This window comes from Callithrix jacchus, chromosome 11 (genome assembly GCF_049354715.1).
Source record: "Callithrix jacchus isolate 240 chromosome 11, calJac240_pri, whole genome shotgun sequence".
Classification (NCBI taxonomy): domain Eukaryota; kingdom Metazoa; phylum Chordata; class Mammalia; order Primates; family Cebidae; genus Callithrix; species Callithrix jacchus.
In genome coordinates, this window is record NC_133512.1 from 40,592,338 (window position 1) to 40,607,535 (window position 15,198).

General features: G+C 35.3%; 1 protein-coding gene across 20 annotated transcripts in view; it reads left to right on the top strand.

Moving 5' to 3' along the window:
- The window catches only part of SNX13 (sorting nexin 13), a 199,788-nt gene that overhangs the window by 62,321 nt on the left and 122,269 nt on the right, over positions 1-15,198 (top strand). For 13 of the 20 annotated variants that reach the window (XM_078342621.1, XM_035253700.3, XM_035253702.3 and 10 more), the window contains exons 6-8: positions 8,337-8,458; positions 8,544-8,645; positions 10,472-10,560. In XM_078342621.1, coding sequence (XP_078198747.1) covers positions 8,337-8,458; positions 8,544-8,645; positions 10,472-10,560 — 313 coding nt within the window. Of the gene's footprint in view, positions 1-2,712; positions 2,780-8,336; positions 8,459-8,543; positions 8,646-10,471; positions 10,561-15,198 lie in introns of all 20 variants that reach the window. The other 7 variants (XM_078342628.1, XM_078342622.1, XM_078342624.1 and 4 more) reach the window with 1 other exon arrangement.

Here is a 15,198-nt window from a genome sequence, read left to right on the forward strand (position 1 = left end):
ATAGCATATGCTGCTACTTTGTACAGTTTTGATTGTAATAGATTTTCTATATATTTGTAACTTTCAAAATATATTTTAATGGCTATAAAACTGTCTATTCCAGGTGTCAATAAACTTTTTCTCTAAAGAGCCAAATAGCAACTATTGTAGGATTTGTAGGCCATATCATTTCTGTCACGAGTAGTCAACTCTGCCAATGTAGCACAAAAGCAGCTATGGACAAAATGCAAATAAATGAGTATAACTGTCTAATAAAACAACAAGCAGCAGCACAGTAAAAAAATAACAAGTAACCTAATTAAAAAATGGGGAAAATTTGAATAGACATTTCTATATAGAAGAAATGTGCAGATCTTCTGAAGGACTTAGATCTTAGTTTTAGTAATTTTATTAATGCTCCTGTTTACTAAAATAGTTAACCTCATGATTTAAATTTTCTATACATTGTCTAACATTATACTTAAGATGTGCAGTTAGCCCCATGTTATTTTTTTCCTTTATTTATCTTAACTAAGGTGTTATCGTCTTGTTTTTTATACTCCTGAAGTGATAACTATACTTTATATGTGTTCTTCTGTATAAATTTTTGTTATTTTCTGAGACTTGAGTCCTTCAGAACATCTGGATATTTGAATCTCATTGACACATTGAAACATAGCATATAGAATTGGACTTCTTAAGCAGTGTTATAGCTCACTAAATACCATTTCCTTTAAAACAATCATATAAAACCACAAGCCTAAGTCCTTTCCACCAGTTTGCTTATCACTTGTGTGAATCAGATGTTTTGTTTTCTTGTTAAGGTAGAGTAGAAAGAACACTGAACTCAAAGTTAACAACTCTGATTTGTTTAACGAAACCTTGGTCTCACTGTGTCTCCTAGAATATGTAATTTAAATTCTGGCTCTGAAATTACAGGGAATTGTGGTAATGATTTGAGATCCCTTTCAGTTCTAAAATACTAAGATTCTCTGGTCAGGTTGTCACTAATCTTGATTTCTTTTCAATCACATACCCTCCCCAAGCACACACTAACACCACACTCCACATTTTGAATATCATTTGGAGAGTTATTTTTTTTTAAGTATGTAGGATTGCTAATTAGAAATAATTTACTTTGGGATTAAAGTACTTGTCTGCTCTATTGTTTTACTAGTAGGGGACTTATAGTATGATGATAACATTTAGTTAAACCTTTTAACATATTACTATATGATCAAAAAGAATGATTGTTTCCAAACATAAAAGACATTTACTGATCTTTTCTTAATGATTAAAACCCTTGTATCAATGAAATAAAAAAGTTTTCTACAGCAAAACTATTGCTATTCTTTATAGAATGCTGAAAAGAATAAATTTTCAGTGTTTTTAGTGTGATATTTTTTAAGTTTTCTGAGGTGTACGTTCTCCCACCACAGTCAGTTTTAAGCTATCAGCATGAAGTCACTGAACATGGAAATAGGAAGAGATTGTGCACAATTGTTTACCTATTCCAGCTCACAGTTGAAGAGGAGCTGGGGCAGAGTGAATAGGGGCAGAGGCAGACTTGTAAACATGAAGTAATGACTCCTATTTCCCCATATCTTTTTGAGGACTATGGTAGGAGTTAATCATACATTTAATATAAGTTCAGAAATGTTTCTGAAGAATGTTAAATTAGTTTCATTGTTTTAATCAATATTGACAACTAAATCCTTACAGTGGATGATAAAAGGGGGCTCTAGAGAGATGTTTATGGTAACATGTAGTATATATGACTGAACTGATGTGGCAGTGGGGTGGGGGGGATTGATTTAATGGATTCAAAATGAAGCTTACAATTAACGTGCCTTTACAGTTTTGCCCAAATTCAGTTTCAGGCTGAGATTTTGACACTGTTAACAAAGTAGTTCTTCAAGGACTCTGAAGGATGGAAACAAGTAAAGGATTATGTATTTAGAGTAAAGAATATATCCTTTCTAATAGTGAATTAAGAGGGGAAGTTAGTAGATGATTGAGAGGCTCAAAGGACAAGGAATTTTTTATTTCACAGATAAGCCACTCAGTTGATGTCTTTCAACCAAAAATGTCTGTGAGTTAGTTGATCAAAAGGCCCTCTAATGGAGTAAAACTTTTCTCAAAATCTACTCAAAGTTGCTTGTCAAAAACCTACCCAGAAAAGCTAGGAATTCCATTTTAATGATTTTTTAAAAATTTCTATTTTTTTTTATGTAGAAGATAAAGACCTCATGAAGAAGATTAATACATATTATTATACTTTCTTGTGATTGGTTATTATATTGATCTTACTAACATACCTTTAAATGAGCCAAGTCTTTATATGTGGGTGTGTGGGTGTGTTTATATGTATATATGTATATACCTTTTTCCCTTTAGATCTCTTTCAGTTCTAAAATACTAGGATTCTGTGGACCTCTGTGTGTGTATGTGTGTGTGTATATATATATGTATACATATATATAGTGTCTATATGTATACATACACTATATGCAGTATATAGTATACTCTGCTTTTCTTACTGTTTTTAATATGTATATATACATACATGTTATGCAGTATATAGAATACTCTGCCATTCTTACTGTTTTAAATAAGGTCTTAGTAGTCATATCTCTAATCGTGGCATCAGGAGCATAACATTTATTATAGGATTGTTTCTGTGGAAAAAGCAGCTTTTACTTTTATCATTTTGACATAAGGCACCTTTTCCAGGAAAGTATTCTGCCATGAATATGAGGATCGCCTTTACTGCCAAACGATCACCCTCTCCTCTAGTCAGGCAAGTCTACAAGATGACCCTTGCATATATATTTATCATGCTCATTCCCCTCTTCTGCTCATTGCTGCGTCCTTTCTTCTCTCACATAAATACTACTCTTTAATCAAGATTTAAGTGTAGCCTCTTTAATGAAGCCTCTGTAAATTACAGCATACCACTTTACCTATAGATTTTGTGTGTGTAGTTCTCTTCAACAAAATTTTAAGCTGATTTTGAAATGGTACCAATTCTGTGCTATTGTAGTGAAAGCTCTCTTAACTGATTTTAGTTAGCCAGTGCTCTCCATTCCCTTTGTATGCTGTACAGGCTGTTAACCTTGGCATTAAGACTAGGCTCTATTGCATCTATCCACTTCTCTTTCCACCCTTTGAGTGTTATGCTTATCAAAAGTCAATTGTGTGATGCCTGGACCCCACCTCCAGAAAATTTGCTGCAATTAGTCTGTGATGTTACTTGAGTATTGGTGATTTAGAAGAGACAGATAATCAAGCATGTTGAAAAAAACAGTTGTATTTGTTTCTGAGCCTATATATCCCAGCTATACTTTTTATTATAATCAGTTGGTTTAATTAACACTCAACTTAGATTGAAGAAATATGAATATGGCAAGGTAGTTTCTATGAAAACCGAGACACTTGCTTTGGAATTACCCAAAGCTGGTTGAAGATTGTAGTTGAATTACGTGAGCAAAAGGCAACCATGCAATTTGAGAGAAAGTCTTCAAGGATTCCACATGCATATTTGTTCACAAATGTTTTTATTGCCATGCCATTTTAAAGAAACTGTAAACCATGGGTTTTGCAGTGTGGGAACAGTTTGTAGTTTTTTTCAAGACCCGAGGCATGTTAATACCACTCAGCAGCACTTTAACCAATGAAAAAGTCTTAGTCCTACACAGAATGATTTATATAATTTAAATTAAAATGAAATATATAAATGACTCCCTCTTTTGATCAAATATTTAAATTTACCTACTGCCCAATTACCAGTTTTTTATACACTCTGTCCCTGTGTGTGTATATGTGGTTTTATGTAGCTAATGTAATCATAGACTCAAAGATGTGATAAGTGTTGTTAGAGAAAACAAACTTTGGGAAATGATGTGATTGCTGAAATTCATAGACTGACTCAGATGCCTTTGATTCGAGTAAAAGGTGCATCATTTCGGGGAGTCTTTTACTTGAATCAAAGGCAGCTGTGCCAGTCCAATGCTTTTTCCAGAAATATTTGATTTTGGTGGTGTTTTGTGTTACTGACGATGAGCTGTACACTGCTTAGAATAGATGGAACAGCAAGGCAATTTAGAATCCCAAACTCAGCCACATATTTGGGACTTTTCTTGCCTTTTTAAGGCATTGGCATTAAGTAGCTGTGGGGCAAAAAGAGCTGCTCAGTACTTACTCTATTTTAACTCTTTAAAGAGTAAGGAAGCAGCCGGGCATGGTGGCTCAAGCCTGTAATCTCAGCACTTTGGGAGGCCGAGGTGGGTGGATCACCAGGTCAAGAGATCGAGACCATCCTGGTCGACATGGTGAAACCCCATCTCTACTAAAAATACAAAAAATTAGCTGGGCATGGTGGCGCGTACCTGTAATCCCAGCTACTCAGGAGGCTGAGGCAGGAGAATTGCCTGAACCCAGGAGGTGGAGGTGGAGGTTGCGGTGAGCCGAGATCGCGCCATTGCACTCCAGCCTGGGTGACAAGAGCGAAACTCTGTCTCAAAGAAAAAAAGAGTAAGGAAGCAATTATTGTTTGTGCCTCATGTTGCCATTCTTCAAGCACAGTGCTCTGAGCCTGAAAAAGAAATCAATAAATCAGTATATACTAAGTGCCAGCAATATTGTTCAAAACATTACTTTTCCACGGGGGACACAACTATGAATAAAACAAACACGGTTGAGTGCAGTGGTATGTGCCTGTACTCCTTGATACTCAGAAGGCTATGGTAGGAGGACCACTTGAGCCCACAAGTTTGAGGCTGCACTATGAATATGTGAATAGTCATGGTGCTTCAGCCTGGACAACATAGTGAGACTCTGTTTCTAATTTAAAAAACAAAAGAAAACAGACACAGTCAATGTGTGCCTTCTTAAGATTTCTAACAGCAAAGAATTTAAGTCTAGGTTGTAAGAGCTATAAAAAGTGGTATTATTGGAATGTGTAACTGGAGATAGGACCTAGTCTGAAGGAATAGTGTAGAGGGTGGGGGTCAATGAAGGCTGGCACATGGAATTGACATTTTAGATGAACTGTAATGTATAAGTGGGAATTGTCAGGTGAATGGGGAAGGTGAAGGGAAATTTGTGGAGAGTAGGCAGTGCAGAGCAAATCTGGCAGAGAGAATAGTCTGTCCAGAGACACTGAGGTAAGAAGGTGCATATTTGGATTTGACAATGCAAATATTGAAAAGAAAGCCTGTAGATACGTGTAATAAAGAGGAAGGGAAGGGTGAAATAGATGGTGATGAAGAGGAAATACACAAGGGCTCTTGGGTATGGAAGATCTTAGAGAAGGTACTAGTGCCTAGCCCTAAATAATAATCGGGTGTTATTGCAGAGTTTTTAGAGCTGTATATATCCTATTTTTAAAATTTGACCACTTTATGGAAATTGGAATGCAGGAGAGATGACTGATGTGGGAGACCTGTAAGTAGGATGGTGGCAAGGGATAGGATGGTAGCATTAGAGACACAGATGAGGGCATGCAAAATTTATGTTCAGACAGACACACTTTGTAGTTTTGTTTTGCTTTTGTGTTTTCAATTAAAATTTCATTACTTTTTGCATTCCTAGTTAACCTTCTTAATTCTTTCTTGCAACCATTCCATGAAGATGCATAAGCTTCAGGTCCCTACTGTAAATTTTTTCAGAGTTGGGTTGGTGTTGTCACTTATTCTTTTGGCCATATAGGGATTATGTCCTTTTATTTTTAAATTGAAGAAATTACAGCTTATTAGTAATAATAACCTCAAGTGTCAGTAATAAGATGCATTATGTAATAGCCCAGTTGTTTTACTAGACTAAGAATTACATATAGGGAGAATATGTTAAGCAAAGTGAAAAAGAGTTTTGACTGTTAGAATAGTTGCTATTAAGAGCTCTAATAGCAAGCTATGTAGCAGGTGCAATAGAAGTGTGGCTATTGTGTAAATGAAGTATTTTCTTACTCATTTTCACATTGCATTTATTACATATTTATCATGTGATTTTAGAAAGTTCTTCACTGTCATCAAAGTATTTTTCAATTTTGTTAAGCCAAACGTTACTAGAAATTGTTAGTATATATCCTTCTAAGTGGGAAGCAGTGTGCTATTGTTGTTCTTCCTAATCTAGAAAGTTCTTTTGAGTTGAGATATATATTAAGTTTGTGTCAAGTCAGTGGAAATAAGTCAAGCAGAAGGAAAATAACCTCAGAAAGAGATACAGGGTATTTGTACTTTTTTTTCCTATTTTTCCTACCCTCAGCATATTTCTATATTGAAAATAGAAATCTGTACATCAAATTTAAAATAATTTGTATGTATTTGCATTGCCTGATGATTTTATTTGTTTAAAATGTCCTTACATCCTCTATAGTGAATCAAGATGAATTTAAAATGCCTTCTAAATTGGTAATTTTTATTTTGTGTGAAAATTTCAGTAAATTAAATAGCATTGTATCATGAAACAGGACAGATGTAACTTGAAAGATTATATATTCTGCTTTCTTCTAAATTTATCAGAATGAACCTTTTATGGATTAAATGAGCTATGGCCTATGCTAAGTAAATTTTGTTTTTATAAACTTTCAAGTATGGATGATTTTGAATAAATATTCATGTTAAGATTTTTGAAAGATGCTTACACAGATTGTGATTTTTTTAAAATAAAAATGATTCTGGAGATTGCTGCGTTTAAGTTTTTATTTTAGGTTTTATGTTGAGACTGAATATTGTTACCAAGTTTAGTTATATGCTTATATGCATGGCTCTTATATTCTAAATAATGCTAATTAATTCTTCCTCAGATTACTGAGCTTAGGGTTACCTTTTATGTTAATATGTTTTCGTGTTCACATACTTATGACTTTCTCTTTAGTTTCATGTGTACAACAAACCATAGTTGTGCCTTAATATGAAGAACTTACATTTTTATTTGAAAGCAGCCATTTATTTTTCAATATCAAACTGACTTTTTAAGGTTTTTTTTTTTTTCCCCAAAATGTAACAATAATTAAGTCAGCTTCTTTATCGTATGTGTGGGTTATTGAATTATGGTGTACTTTTTTGGTTCCTCCATTGCCCAGCATCTTCACGAATAGACTCTTTGTTTTCTATCTACTTGGTATGTTCCTAAAGGGTGAGTTAATTTTAGTGCGATTTTGTGAAAAAGAACAACATTTTTAAAAATCACCCAATCCAAGGAGAGATATAAATTGTTTTTGGGTTGTTTGTTCTGTTTTTTACCTGTTCTACTGGTATACTGAATTAACGGTAAATTTTGAGGTCTGTTGCTTTTGAGATAGAGTACTAGGTGACTTCATAAAATTAGTAATTCCCTTTCTCATGAGTTTTCTAAAGGCTTTTATATGTGTGATATTTTACAGCATTCTTTAAACCATTTCCATGTTACTAGTTATTTCTAATAGTGAAGGCTTTTTCTTTCTTTCTTTTTTTTTTTTTTTTTTTTTTTGAGATAGCTCTGTTACCCAGGCTTGAGTGCAGTGGTGTGACCACAGCTCACAGCAACATTGACCTCCTGGACTCAGGTGATCCTCCCACCTCAGCCTGTAGTAGCTGGGACTATAGGCATGCCACCATGCCTGGCTAATTTTTGTAGAGATGGATTCAACATGTGGCCTAGGTTGGTCTTGAACTCCTGGACTCAAGTGACCCTCTTCCCTTAGCCTCCCAAAGTGTTGGCATTACAGCCATGAGCCACTGTGGCTGGCCATGGCCAAGTTTTTAAGTATTGGTTTATTCAAACAGAAGGTTCATAACATGGGTTATATAGCTAAAAAGAAGAATGTGGAGAATTTTGAAAGAGTTCACAAGAAACCAAGAAATGTTTGAAATGCGCTTTTAAGAGCAAACAAAACTCTTCAGAATTCCTTACTTTGGGTCTGAGAAATTACATGATACACTGTTGTTGGAGTCCAAATTTAATTGTAAAAAAATGAATTCCTTTTTCTAGTTTAGGCATTTTGATAGTAGTTTTAAGCTTTGGCACATAAAGTAATTGAAGTAGGGGTCCAAAGTGGCTACCGCCAGAGGTCATGGCGCTCGCGAAGGCGAGGTCATCAGTTCAAGGCTAACCTGAGCAACCTCATAAAGCTCAAACTGATTGGCAAAAAAAAAAAAAAAAAAAGTAATTGAAGTAATATTGTTAGAAGACTTAGTGAAGTAGATATGATATACTTTGGATCTTGCAAAACAATACTAACTGGTAATAATGAACAAAATCTCAATTTAAATTTACAGTCTCAGATGATCATGTTGTTGTCAGTAGTCATTAAAATGAATTTATATTTTTTGATAAAGCATTTATATAATTATTTTATGTAATGTGTTTTTTATAAGGTCAAAAGAAATAGACTGGCAACCTTATTTTACTACACGCATTGTAGATGATTTTGGCACACACTTACGAGTATTCAGAAAGGCTCAACAGAAAATAACAGAGAAAGATGACCAAGCAAAAGGTAATATCTTTATTCTATTTGAAAACTAGGATTTAAAAATCTGTTTTTCTTTCATCATTTTACATATCTTGACTTGTTTCTTCAGGTACAGCAGAAGATCTTGTAGATACCTTCTTTGAAGTTGAAGTTGAAATGGAGAAGGAGGTTTGCCGTGATCTAGTGTGCACTTCTCCCAAAGATGAAGAAGGTTTTCTTTCAGTTTAACTTTTTTGATGATAGTAACTGGCTAGAGTCCAGTTAGCAGAACCAGTGAACAAATCTAAGGGTAAAATTATTCTTACTTAGGGCAGGTAGCTTTACTATTAATTTTATTTTTTAACTCTTAAAAGTAGTTTCCAAATTCTGTTTTCTTATTTAAAGGTCATCTTTCGGATTGCTTGAGCCCAGGAGTTCAAAACCAGCCTAGTAAACTTGGCAAACCCTGTCTCTACTAAAAGTACGAAACAGCTGGCTGTGGTGGTGCACACCTTTAGTCCCAACTACTGAGGAGGCTGACATGGGCGAATCACTGGATCCTAGGAAGTCAAGGCTGCAGTGAGCTGTGATCATACCACTGCTCTCCAGCCTGAGTGACAAGATAGAGACCCTGTCTAAAACTTAAAAAAAAAAAAAAAAAAAAAAAGATTACCAGTCTACTTTTAAAATATAGCAAACACAAACATTTTATAATTGAATTTTATAATTCGGTCGGTAGTAATTTCTCTTCCTCTTGAATTTATCATTTTTGCTACAGAAATATACCTGTTACCATAAACTAGTTCCTAAGGGAATGAATACAGTGATTTCAAACAATTTATAGATTTCAACAGGCTCCTCTTTTATTTGTAGGAATTTGGATAAGCTTTAGCTAAGGAAGGTATCTTTTCCCGGTTTTGCAAGTATTAAGTCTTTGTTAATTGGCACAGTTTTAAATTAACAGGATCAGTTATACAATTATATTCCCAGGAAGTGTCAGCGTAGGAACAACTATAGAGAACCCATTCTAGTGGTAGAAATTGTTTTCTTAGATTTTGAGAATGTTTTAAGTGTTTTTATTTATTTTCTTAGTTTTTCCTTTCTTCTTTTTCCTTTTCTTTTTTTTTTTTTAACTTTATTGTATGATTCAGCTTTTAGTGCCCAGCTTTTTAGCACTGTTAAGAAATACAGTTGACTCTTGAATAGTGAGGTACTGACCCCTGTGCAGACAGAATTCTGTGCATAACTTTTGACTCTACAAAAACTTAAATACCAACAGCCCACTGTTAACTATAACCCTTATCAATAATGTAAACAATCGATTAATACAAAGACTGGTATCTACATATATTTTATGCATTTATGACCTGCGTTTTTCTTCATTTTTTTGATATTTCTAGGCTATGCCGTTCATCTTTGAGTTTTTTTAAAGTGTCACAAATCTCTAAAAAAATTTCCAATGTATTTATTTAAAAATATTCACATATAAGTGGACTCGAGCAGTTCAGCCTCTTTGTTCAAGGGTCAATTTGTATTATAGTAACTTAGAATGTAACACATAGATATACTGATGTGCAATACTTTTATGTAAGTGGAGCTCTGTTAAATCAGCAGAAGAGTATACTCTTTTTTTCCCTTGTTATAGCCTGCTGAGATAGTGGAGGCTTTTTCTTGAAAGAAGAGTTACAGCTATATTTTTTAATGTATGAATAACTTTTAAGTATGCAAAGCTAATTAATGTGTGGTAGAATTACAAACTACATGGTCTGTCTAAAACTATTTTGGGAAAAAAGATTTGTAAGGAAGTTTTTTATGATTCAAAAAACTTGCTAAAACAGCAAAATTTTAAAAAATACTGAGTTGATTAATAAAGAGTTATTACTTAGAGAACAGTGAAGGAATTTTTAATGAATACGGACATATACTAATTATAAAAATAATAAGCCAGTGTAACCAGTAAGCTACTTATTTCTACCTTTTTAATGTATCTTATCTATCAAGAGTAAGTGTAGACTTTATATTTTCTAATGTTATTATAGCTACTTTTTCTATTTTTAGGTTTCCTAAGAGATTTGTGTGAGGTCTTACTATATTTATTGCTACCTCCTGGAGATTTCCAGAACAAGATCATGCGATACTTTGTCAGGGTAAGCTTAAATTCATACCAAATCATGGCTGTACAAGAAACTTGGGAGCAGTGGTTTTCAAAATTTTGGGTCTTAAGATCCTGTTAGACTCTTAAAAATTATTGAAGACTTTAAGGAGCTTTTCTTTATGTAGGTTTTCTTTAAAACTATTTACATATTATAAGTGAAAAGAAATTTTTAAAACAGGAAAATATACAAGCACATATTTTATTAGCTGATAGATTGATACCATCATAGCATTATATCACTTTTGTAAAGGTCACTGTATGCATGTGAGAGAATGAGTGAAAAGTTAAATAATGTCTTAGCATTATTATGAAAATAGTGTTGAAAGGGTCAAAGGGAACCTGAAATGCAAGCTTCTGGGGGAACCTTAGGTTCTTGGAAGTCTCCCCCTACTCCTTCAGAAGTCTCTGGTTGATAGGTGCTTGGGTTTTTGGTTATGACAAAAGTGTGCTTTAAATTTTCTTATATCCTAGCATTATCTAAATTAGATTAGATACAAATAACATTTTTGGACAGAAACTTTAAAAACTATGCAGTTAAGATTATAGTTTTTGTAAATGAAAAATTAATGGCACTTTGGGAGGCCGAGGCAGGTGGATCACGGGGTCAAGAGATCGAGACCATCCTGGTCAACATGGTGAGACCCCGTCTCTACTAAAAATACAAAAAATTAGCTGGGCATGGTGGTGCGTGCCTAATCCCAGCTACTCGGGAGGCTGAGGCAGGAGAATTGCCTGAACCCAGGAGGTGGAGGTTGCGGTGAGCCGAGATCGCGCCATTGCACTCCAGCCTGGGTAACAAGAGCGAAACTCCGTCTCAAAAAAAAAAAAAAAAATTAATGTCAGATGAGAATAGTAGTCTTAGACTCCTTGTTCCCTGAGTATAAACCTTTAGAGCAAAGCTGTGTATGTAAATATAAAGGAATAACATTTGGCTTTGGCTGCTAGTAATGATTTAGAAATGCTAGCTACTTAAGACCATATCCTGGTAAAATGGGTAATGTGAAAGTTTTGAATTTTCCTAAAAACAAAAGCTATGATCCCTTCAGTCTGTCCTGCAAAATAGATAACAATTCTTGAGAAATGCTTTTATTCTTGGATGATATTGTTTATAAGCAATACCATACAATTTCCTAACATCTACCTAGCTTGAGTTCAATGTACTTCTCAGGTATATTAGTGGTAATTTAGGTGAATTAGTAGAAAGTGCTTAGTTTTTATGGTAGATTAACTATATATCGTTAAGGCCAATTATTTGGGCTGGTTATTATCAAGGGTGGTAAGTACCCACCATGTCTATCACTAGGTTCATATCTGCCACTGAAGGAAGATATTACTAATCAGGTTTAGCACTTGTTCATGCAGAGTATCCGTTTGGTGTAATCTGTTTACGTAATACTCCAGCTGGCTACTGTTAGGGATCACATTATTTCACATATCTTGCCATCTTTTCATTCTTGAAACTCTATTATTCTCTTTTCTTTCATGTCACCGGTCTCATTTTTAGTTAGGGTTGTTCTCCTTTTTAGTCACATTTATACTTTTTAACTTCGCTTCTGCTTAAATTTTAAATATTCAAGGTCTTAAGTCCCAGGACTTTGTCTTGCTGTTCCATTCCTGTGGCCATAAACAGCTTCCAAATGCTAACTAGTTTCAGATTCATAGCTTTACTTTAGATTTACCTTCTGAGCTCCAGGCAACTCTGAGCTGCCTTCTTGAAATCACTACTTGTGATTTCAAGGGACTCACAGCTTTTTAAAACTTAAGTATCCAAAGTGGAAATCTTATTCATACCACCATATCCTGTCTACCTTTTAGTCTTCATCCTAGTGAGTGGTATGATCATGTAATAAATTTTTGAAAACTCAAGTTCTTCAAGAGGCTTACAGGGTCACATGTGGTGTGCCCTTATTGACCTCTCTAGCCTTCATGCCAAGCAATGTCAAGGAAAACCAGAGCTTGACAGTGAAGTGTAGAACAAACAGACTATCCAGCAACTGTTGCAGTAGGGGAAATGTGACCTCAGTATAGAACCAAACTCAATTCTGAATACAAAAACAAGTTGGGATTTACAGCTCAGGAGTAGGCTGGAGATCAGTGGATGGAAAATTACTAAGATGAAACATCAGGTGTAAGGGGGAATTCTGGTTAAACAGACGTAATAGGGTTCTTGTTGAAAGCAGGCCAGGATGTTCAGACACAAAGGGTGGGGACTGAGGAATTTAATCATTTATAGCGAGTGAGGGAGTTCTGGCTAAACCCACTTGATAGAGTTCTTGCTAAAAGTGTGATGAATAAATGAATAGACATGGAAACCCAAAGGTTAAGGTATAAATGGTTAGAGGATTCAGAGGAGCCTATGTTTGGTCAAGGATACTCCAGCCACACTGGAGTTTCCCCCCACAAGTGCCATTTTCCTCCCTACCTGTCTGATGTGCTTTTTTCCTCTGTTAAGAATGATTCCTCTTACTCTGTCAGCTAAATTGTATTCATTCTTCATGTCTCACTTCATGTTACTTCCTTAGAGATGCCCTCCCTGACCACCCAGTCTAAAGCCCCTTTATAATTTCTGTTATTATAGATAGTATCCACTTGTTTTTCTTCATAGTGTTTACCATATTTTAAGATGGTAATTTGGTTGTTTTGTTTATTTATTCGATACCTCTTTCTTCAAGATTAATTGTAAGTCTAATGAGGACAGATACTATCTCTATGTTTATCGTAATTATATACTTAGTGCTTAACAATACCTGGCACATAGCAGGTGCTCAGTCAGTTTTAATGCAAAAGGAAATCCATTTACCCTCTTGCTGGCTGTGGTGTACATGCTACTATAGCTTCTTTTTTTTTTTTTTTTTTGAGACGGAGTTTCATTCCTGTTGCCCAGGCTGGAGTGCAATGGCATGATCTTGGCTCACCGCAAGCTCTGAATCCCGCAAGTGATTCTCCTGCCTCAGCCTTCCGAGTAGCTGGGATTACAGGCATGCGCCACCACGCTGGGCTAATTTTTTATTTTCAGTACAGATGGGGTTTCTCCATGTTGGTCAGGCTGATTTCAACTCCTGACTTCAGGTGATCTGCCCGCCTCGGCCTCCGAAAGTGCTAGGATTACAGGTGTGAGTCACTGCACCCTGCCTTACTGCAGCTTCTTGAGGATTAAGTTGACTCTTTTTTTTTTTTTAAATACAGGGTTTCACCATGTTGGTCAGGCTGGTCTTGAACTCCCGACCTCAGGTAATACGCCTGCCTTGGCCTCCAAACACGCTCGGCTGAGGATTAAGTTGACTCTTAAGAGCCATGAATGGCAATCTGCCTTATTACATTGAGGTTATTAAAATAAGTAGGATTTTAATAAGCACATATTTCTTTTAACATATTCCTCTTTTAGGACAATATTTCATTTCATTTTGGTTGAATCTAATTGAGGATAATTGCAGACCATGCATTCAGTAAGTCAGTTTTTTTTCCTTTAGCTCTTTATTCTAAGATTCTAAAAAGATACTTTTGTTTCCATTAAATAACAGATGAAAGCGTTTTTCATTTTCCTTGTGTGGATACTTTGTATAGATTATCTTTGTATGGATACTTTGGATAGATTGTGTAAGTCACAGTACTTGACATAATTGCTGTTTATTGCCTCTACTTTCTTGCCACTACTATGTTTTATTCCTTTAAAGATATGGCTTCATTGACTTTGTATCTTTTAGGCCAGATGTGTGACAGAGGGTGCTGTCTTCTAAAAGTTGAGAGCTTAAATTAGGAATTTTGTGGAAGTGGCAACTTTCTTGGAATATGTAGAATTCTCACTAGGAGATTGAGTCATATGATTAGCCCTTGACTAAACCCTTTACTGCAGCAGATTAGAAGTTTTCTAATGCAAATCAACTAATTGCACCAACTAATAAGAAACACAAAATTTAATCAAAAAATTTCCCCAGATGTGTTTTCTTCTTTTGAAAAGAAACAGTGGAAAAACTGTGTGTGTGTGTGTGTGTGTGTGTGTATTTTCTCCTAACAATGTACATTTTAAAATTTGAACACATGGCTGGAGACTTAATTTGAATGAGGGAATTACATATATAAATACAGTTTTAAAGAAGTTAGAGACTAAAAGTAATCCTGAATTAAGCCATTTTTTTGTCATTTGGGACTGTAAAGTGTCTGCAAAGACATTTCAAAAAGTTACTGGCGCCCTTGTGCTTTTTGGAAATACTGATTCATCGTAGAGGTAATCGTTGGCAGGCTTGTACAGCTTTCAGAAGAGACTTGTACAGCTTACTGAAAATAAAGACCACCTTCTATGAACTTACACCAGAAAGTGGCCCAAATAAATTAAAGATCTGGGAAGAAAAAAATAAATTGATCCTTTACTTAGAAAAATAAAACATCCAAGAGAGATCCAAGATGGCTGATCGCTAACAGCTCGGGATTGTAGCTCCCAGTGAAAGTGCAGAGAATGAGAGGACGCCACACTTTCAAACAAATTTTTGTTGCTCACAGACCAGAAGATTCCCAGTGGAGGATCCCCATGGGTCGCCAGTGCGACTCTTGTGGCCAGTGCAGCGGTTTTGCCGCGCCTTGGTGCGGCAGCTCTTGGTGCAGAGTAAACGGGACTGGTTCCCTTTGTGACCGA